Source organism: Aulonocara sp. 'chitande type north' Nkhata Bay, linkage group LG2 (assembly GCF_057382095.1).
Source record: "Aulonocara sp. 'chitande type north' Nkhata Bay isolate Kocher_YH1m ecotype deep benthic linkage group LG2, A_spYH_male_GT1.1, whole genome shotgun sequence".
Lineage (NCBI taxonomy): Eukaryota > Metazoa > Chordata > Actinopteri > Cichliformes > Cichlidae > Aulonocara > Aulonocara sp. 'chitande type north' Nkhata Bay.
The window spans coordinates 3016119-3024175 of NC_141345.1; the positions used below are offsets into that span (position 1 = coordinate 3016119).

The 8057-nt window shown below is 39.4% G+C and overlaps 1 protein-coding gene across 1 annotated transcript; it reads right to left on the bottom strand.

Annotated features, from left to right (window-relative positions):
* Nucleotides 1–7: 7 nt before the first annotated feature.
* Nucleotides 8–7907, bottom strand: nox1 (NADPH oxidase 1). Its single transcript, XM_086301950.1, has 13 exons — nt 7636–7907; nt 7364–7459; nt 6345–6455; nt 5585–5669; nt 4703–4848; nt 4127–4320; nt 3911–4037; nt 3738–3830; nt 3417–3658; nt 2248–2410; nt 1810–1956; nt 1570–1694; nt 8–945 (listed from the first exon to the last, which is right to left on the bottom strand). Exons 1-13 carry the CDS (start codon nt 7678–7680, stop codon nt 819–821), a joined length of 1701 nt encoding a protein of 566 aa, XP_086158076.1. The 5' UTR covers nt 7681–7907; the 3' UTR covers nt 8–818.
* Between the last annotated feature and the right edge of the window lie 150 nt (nt 7908–8057).

An 8057-nucleotide genomic window follows, 5' to 3' on the forward strand; every position in this document is an offset into this window, starting at 1 on the left:
TGCCTTTATTTTCTTTTATTCATGAGAAATTATTTACAAGAAAAACAGCAGGTGAATTGTTTTCTTCCACATCTTTAGAGGATCATTGACCACTAACTTTAATGACTGGCATGGTTTTATCTTTCACGTTTTTCTGATAAGGAAACGCTCGAATACAGGAGGTCGTAATTGCGCCTCATATTTTTCCAGCAAACCTGTTTCCTGGTAAACTGCCAAGAAAAATAAATTTTTTTGTGTCCTGTTACATGCATGCATTCAAACAATGGGTTATATACAGTAGAAACCGTGCATCAGCCGTGTAATCAGTTGTCTTGAGTGGAAGATAAACGATTATAAGATCATAATGAATAGTAAATATACTCCATTTGTGAGTATTTTGTAAAGTAAAAGTTTTTCACGTTCTGTCAACACCTTCATATTCAGTAGATCTAAGAACCAAGGTCCTCATCTTAATAACAGCATAAATCGTCCCTGTAACTTTAGTCAAGTACTACAATAATGCAGCCTAATATGACACAAATATATACATATATATATAATATATATATGTAGCCTCAGTGATTCCTTACTTCACAATGGTAAAAATGGGGCAAATCCCTGAGCACCACTGATTAAAATGACCCAACATGCCTCTGTACTCCCTTCAGAGTAGATGGAGGAAGGTCTGTAAACACTCGTCCTGTCACGCTGGTTTTCCTCGATGTTTTGACATTTCTCTTCTGAAGCGAGACAAAGTTCCAACTGATTGTTATCCTTTGAATATGTAAACGTGCGCTTCCTGTTTTTCTCTCGTTTGCTTATTATTTTTTTTTTTTTGCTCAGAAGTTCTCCTTGTTGAAGTAAAATCTGGTCTTGCGAGGATCCACGTCTGAGTATTTGGCACATTTCTTCTCCAGGACTTTCCCCAGAGCTTCAGGGCCGCACAAGAAAGTTCCCACAATGGACCTAAAACACACAGAAAAATAAAACAAAGCTGCTTTATCATTCAAACTTTTATTCCATTCATTTATTTTACAGCTATGAAAACGTGCTCATTTTCAGATTCTACATGCTGTTACAATCAATAAAACACACAGTGGATTCAGCCTCCTGCAGTTTTTGTGTAGTTGAGGTTGTAGGCTTTATATTTAAGCAGTTTAAAAGGTCAAAGTCTATTAATTCAGACTTAATAATCCATAATGACAAAATTAAACTTTTTTAGTCTTTCCCTCAAGTGTAATGCACAATATATTAAATATTATTTCATTATTAAGATGACATTTGAGACAATATCATCTTTACATTAATATTATTAGACCCAACATATTGAAATAAGCAGATTTCACTGTGCGAGAATTTATAAAATCATTATCTTTATTATCAGTGAAATGAAAAAGTAGGTAGTTCAGGCCATATAAATGCAACAGAGTTGAGCTATTTTAGTTAACTGAAGAAATATACAGAACTAATGGCATTTTCGCTCTGAAATATTTACATTTTCAAAGCTTTAAGGTAACTTTTGAAAAGTTCTTGTTCTTCTGAGTCTTTTTAAGCACTTGTTTGAATCCAGAGAATTTTTTTTAAGCTTACGTGGGGTTCTCTTTGCGGACTTGTTCAAACTCCTTGTCCCAGATGGGCCGGCCATAGTGAGTCTTCTGTTTGAGCCCAGTGACTACATCAGTGTCCTTATCAAAGTGAACCATAACGTGAGTAGCCTGTGGAGGGAGAGAAAAAAAAACCCCACTGAGCTTGAGATGAAATGACATCAAACTGCTGTTGTGGACTTTGGTCTGAGGGTGGAGTAGGTTGATGACTGATTCACACACGTACGTGACTCTGATCCCATCCAGTCAAGTAGAGTTTATAGGTGAGGAAATCCCCCATGCCTCTCTCCTCCATCTCTTTCTCCAGCACCTGTAGAAGGTCGGCAAACCACTCAAAGGCGTGCGTTTCCCGACAGAGCCAGTAGAAATAAATCTGAAACCAGGAAGCAAATGCATGTTAAACAATGACTCATCCTCTGGCATGGGTGTGCTGTTTCAAACACAAGCGTCTTTATTTACAGGACAATTGAAGGCCCTGTGTTAGGTTTGAATAGAAGAAGTGAGCTGGTTTGATCTCACACAAACATAAGGTCAAAAGCATTTAGTAACTAACACTAAGGTTATTGTTGTCCCAACCTTGGGGATAAAGAAATAATCTTTATATGAATTGGTTTCATCCATTTCATAATAAACAGTCTGATGGGGAGCAGTTGGGTTAAGTTACCTTCCTGGTGCGCAGTTTAGGATCAGAGTCTTTGAACTTGTACCAGATGGACTTGAGGATGGAGGCAAATGGAGTGACGCCGATGCCAGCACCGATCAGCATGCTGACCTCGTAGTCGAACACATCCTCGCTGGCTGTGCCAAAAGGTCCATCCACGCCCAACCTGAGGGCAAAAAGAATTTTTTTTAACAAGAAAAATAAACTACAGGTTTTGAGACGTCTTCAAAGAGCTAGTTGTAGGTCGTCAAGAAACGAGTTGCTGGATGTGACTTTGGACGTCAGTATCAGTTTGTAAAGGTTTTGATTTTTTTGCAGTTTCCTGTGGCGCACTCCAAGGCTCCCACTTAGGCTTGTTATAGTTTAAATATACATGTATTGTTGCTTATTGCTACGCTATAATCTTCAGTTTTTGTTTGTTTGTTTGGAGGATGTACTATTTTGAATGGCAACACAATTTTTCCAGTTACATAACAGAATGGCAAATTTTTTTTAGCAATAATCAAAAACAATTAAAGTACTAGTAGTACTCGTTAAACCAACTCTTTGGTGTAACTAGGGAATTTGTCTGAAACATGAGTGTCATTTATGACTGTGTCAAAATTCGCAAATTCATTTGCAATATGCATTTATTAGCATCTGTCTTTGTTATATTAGCTAACTAACATGACAATCATAGCCATAAGTGAGCCTTGCAACACACGAGTCATGTCAGACTTAGCAGTCCCATTTAATTAAAGCCCTTTATTTCAGACCAAATTTAATTGTAAAGTTGATGTTGCTATGTCGTGCACTTATTGTGCATTTTTGTGGGCGACTCTGTCCGTCTCACCTAAGTTTCAAACTGCATTCCTGAACTTTGGAGACGACTGCTGGGAAATCGGTTTTTAAATTTGTATAAGTAGGTAATCTGGATAAATGCCACATACCAATCCACACCCTGATGCAATCCGAGTTTGTTATCTTGCTCAGAGATGCTTTGACATTTGGACTCTTTCTTCAGAGTCACGTATTTGCGTGTTGTTACAGTTTTAGACAAAAACAATAGTTTTGATTTTACCCAGAAAAATTAGAAGCTTAAAAAAACAAAAACAAATTACAGGTAGCAATAGTTACCTCCTCATGAAACATCTACAGTAACAGATTGGATAAGGTCAGATTGTTTGACTCACTTGGGTCCCTCTGCTCCCTCTGGTACCTTCTTCATGATTTCAATGAGTTTGTCGGTCCAGTCGCCTGCCGAGCGGATGTGGACGCTGAAGAAATCCTCCTCGGGCGCAGACGTCATGGTGAACGGGTGCCACTCCAGCTGTGAGATGGCTGGGCAGTTGACGAAGACATACTGACCCACCTCCATTTTGAAACCATTCTTTATCAGCTGCAGCTCCAGCACTTTAGAGGGTCGCATGACAATCTGAAGACAAAGCACATGGATTAGGATCACATGCAAAAAAAGTGGAAGAAGCAGCAGGTGAAATGTGAGTCTAGCATACCTTCTTGTATTGTACTCTCTGCATGTAACGAATGAAACGAACCAGGCGCTCACAGAGATAAATAACCATCGGGCCAATCACATACATCCAGGTCTGAAAAAAACCAAGAAGAGGTTAACGAGGTTTCACTGATGAAGGTTTTAATTTACTACTCTCTGTACAAAAGGACAAACCTGTGGAAACCCTCCTGCAAACTGAGGGATGGGACACTCAGGAATCTGTCCCCAGTCATCAGGGTGATCTTTACAGAAAGTTGTGTTGTGTGGTGGATTTGTCCTCTGCTGGCTCCTCACAATGCGCCTGCAGGTGCAAATTGCACAAATGAAACCTGCTTGCAAAAATAACAACACGCAAGCCAAAGTCAACAAAGGCTGAAGCCTGTCTCGTACCCGGCTCCGTGGAAGACGAGACCAGCGAAGAAGATGATGAAGAGGTGGTGCGTGTACCAGAACACTTCAAAGTAGCTGCGTCTGATGACCTCCATGGAGGAGGTGATGATGAGGATGAGCGCGAGAGTGATGACGACACCAGTGAGGCCGGCGATGGTGGTGAAGGCAAAGTAGGTGGGAATCTGCTGAGGATCCTGAGACACAAGCAGACGCGTGAGCTTTCAGGTCTTGGTCACAGTGTTCACATGTCCAGCTGATCCATTAGCAGAGCAGAACTCCCCTTTAAGTTTGCAAGCGGCACATTTATAAGTTGCTTTATTTAAATTGTATTATTATTTTGTCTTCATTAGACACAGTAAAAGGGTCTCAGGTCAAAAATGAACCTGGGTTACCTACATTAAGTCATGAGACACGCGGTCATCTGCTCCACCTGTGAGCGAAAGCGGCACCCCCACATTTTGCAGTTTGATAAATGATAAGTATGAGTCCTGTTATTTGTTTTATGCAAAGCTCTGTATTTGTTGAGAGATGCGTTTCATTTCATGTCAGTTTCGGAGCAATCCGTAGATGACTTACAAGGTTGGTTATACGGACTGGATTCAGGTAGGTGGTGTTTTCTGTGTCAGCCAGATCGGACAGAGCGGTGCTGAGCTCGTCGTCAAGACCTTGTCTACTGTTGTTGTACCGCTCCAGGTTGAACAAGTGAGCGATCGTATGAACAGCTGTGACAAGACACAGAGGAGACACGTCACGGCTGCTTTATGTAGTTTTGTATTTGTTTGCAAAAAAAAAGTGTGAAAAGTGTTTTTAACAAGTTGATCAAAGGAAACAGTTCAAGCTTTCTGAGTTTCAAATATTTGCAGTCGCTCGTTTGAGAAAAGGTTTTTGTTATCATATGTTCTTAGTCATTTCCCTGTAACTTGTCTTACCAAAATTAATTCCAGATCTTTACATATCACTTGTTGACTTGTTGTGTGTGTTGTGTGTGTGGCTGCGTGATTGAGGGAAGGAAGGGAGAAAAATTAATCTTTCTGTCAGTTTTACTGTAACTTCACAATAGACTGAGATACGTGTTACTGTGAGACTTGAGTAAACATGTGCTTATCACTCATGTAGGCACATTTGCAGAGTGTGGCGAATAGTTAACCACACCCATGCACGGGTGTCATTTTCTTTTCAAAAATGTGTTTTTGAAAAGAAAATGAGAAGTTTGTCTCTTTGTCTTTTATTGTTGGAGCATAATTCATGTCGCTATGACTATAGCACAACTATAGCACCTGAAAAACAAAACAAAAATAGACAGAAACAACATTGAAATGTCATCTTTAAACAGAAGAATATTGCCAGATTTTATTCCAATATCTACTTAAAAGAGACATAAGATACATAAGGAGGAACAGACGCACAATTTCACCTTACATTGCGTTTACTATATAAATTAAATTCACCATTACATACCTGTCATCAGAGCGATCATGTATGCCACCAGCTTGTGGAAAGTCAAATTCTTGTCCAATTGTTTCCTCATTGTTCTGCTGCAACGCTGAAAAGACAAAGAAAGAAAGGGAGTGAATGGCAAAACATGGGAGTGACATTCTTACAAAACAGAAAGCTACTCAACCTGATGAGTTATCCTTTCTCTGTAATAATCTCAGCGAGCAGTAAAAAGTAACTTAAGCTCTAAGCACAAAGCAAATTGAACCTTACATAGTTTGACAACATGAGAAACCTGCACAAGCATGCAGAGAACATGCAAACTCATCACAAAACAGACATGAGATGTCAGGGGTTTGATTCCAGGACGCCTTACGAGTGCACCACATTGTTATGCTGGTTAATGGTGTCTGAGGTTGTGGGTGGCCACCTGACCAGTTTTGGGGGTTTATTTTTGCAGCCAGCACAGATGGTACCTTCCCAAAGAAAAACGTACTATAGCCTACGAACTATTAGACTTAATCGTTACTATATACAATAATGGACTTCTATACATTTTACATCAGATGAAAACTTTGGTTGTTAGATTCAGATAATTATTTATTAAAAGCTAGACATGAGAATAACAAAAAAAAAAAAAAAGAGTATTTCTTTGTACCCCCCTTCCCTGTTAATGCAGATTACATTTTTACATAGCCGATCCAGTAATTTAGGTCAGTATCGGACCGATGTCGATACATAATATCGGATCGGTCCATCCTTAATGAAAGCATGAGGAACTTACCACAAAAGAGCCTCGGAGCAGAGACAGCAGGTTCCTGCACACTGGGAGGAGGATGAGCATGCAGTTAAAGTTGAGAACAGCTGCAGGAGCTCTGGCCCAAGGCAAAGCAGACTAAAATAAAAAGCATCTTCATATGAGCATCATTTCACAAAAATCACAGAGGGTAATAGTCATTGCATTTTTTAATATACTTAAGTTCCTATTTCCATTTAAAGGCGTTACCCTCCACCACATTTGCCTTATTGCTGGACCTGGCCTCTAACTGTTGCTAAAAAAAAAAAGTCTGCTGTCAGTTAGAGAAATTTCCCCCTTAAATTTTACACATTGCTTATTTAAATAACCATTTGGGGTCCAACGATATTGAATTTTTAATATGGCAACATTCTAAGAAGTACTTCTGTGTGATTGCATGGGGCTTGAACACATCAAGTTGCAGTTTACATGAATTAAAATACATTCGGTGTGTAATAAAGACATTTATGCAAAAAGAAGAATATTTTGCCTCCACATCTCACAACTTATGGGCAGATCAAGGTACATGCTTCTGAGTCATATGGGGTTTTAATTAATACACTGTATTTAAAAATCAGTTGAGATCGAAGTTACAAACAAACGTACTTTTATTGCTATATTATATGTTTCTCTGACAGTTTAGCTTAATCTCTTGGAGATGAACGGTTGAAGACACGTTCAAAAACCATCATCTTTACAAGAATGGGACAGACAACACTCTCCAAACGACGCACTATACATAAAGGGGAAAACATATATATACAAATAGTCTATGTGCGACTTAAAGTCGCTTTTCTTCTATATTATTGCAATTCGTACTTGTCAGGGTTGATGCCGTTTAACATAGTTTCGACACAGAGCATTTAAGTTAAAAGCTCAACACCATTGCTGTTCTCAGCTATTTACATCCCCGTTCGTCTGAACTTAAGTTCACTTAAAGAAGAGAAGCAGTAATTGTTTTTGGTAAAAGTAATGAACCGAGCATCATAACAAAGATCTTTACTCACCCCTAAAAGATGACGCGTGTAGAAGAACTGCGGCCCCAAGTCGTAGAAGAAATAAAAATACACAAAAAGGAAGATGTTGATGGCCATCCACACAAACTGCAAACATAACCAGAACAATGTTTCCATCACACAATGGTTGCAAGCATTGAAAAAATGTATTTGAAATACGTGACTTTGCGCGCAAAAGCTGTGCGTAAATGTCCCACATCTGCGTTTACAAAACCCCTCCGTTGAAAACTGAAATCGCAAACGTGTGAATATGAAAAACTTACCAGTATGAAGGCTGAAAAGCCGTAGTTGACAATGCAGTTCGCCATGTTCAGCTCTTTATCTCGACTCGAGCAGCTTCACTGCATCCTTTAAGCTGCTGGCACTTTTATTTCATCCCTGCTTGTCTGGACTCCTCCTTCATTTACAGGTGTGTGATGGTGACGAGACAAGGAAACAAAAGCAGCAGAGGCTGAAATTGCGCTGTTCAGGATGTTTTTCTGAGTCTTGCTGATCGCATTCCTACCTCCCGGAAACTGGATCAACTGGATCAACTGTCATGGATGGCAGGAATGAGGAAGTATATGTTGCACAATACGATATATCTCACTTCGCTGATCGGCTATGCAAGTTGTTCTATGGCAAGAAAAGGTGTACTGCTGTATATGTAAATGTAATAAAAGAAAAATAAACAAAAGCAAGCCTG

Excerpts from the sequence above, each read along its gene's own strand:
- nox1 (XM_086301950.1), bottom strand. The coding sequence starts at position 7,680 with ATGGCGAACTGCATTGTCAACTACGGCTTTTCAGCCTTCATACTG. Across the intron at positions 7,460-7,635 it reads GCTTTTCAGCCTTCATACTG|TTTGTGTGGATGGCCATCAA; the intron begins GTAAGTTTTTCA and ends TTATGTTTGCAG. Across the intron at positions 4,321-4,702 it reads CAGTCCGTATAACCAACCTT|GATCCTCAGCAGATTCCCAC; the intron begins GTAAGTCATCTA and ends CTTGTGTCTCAG.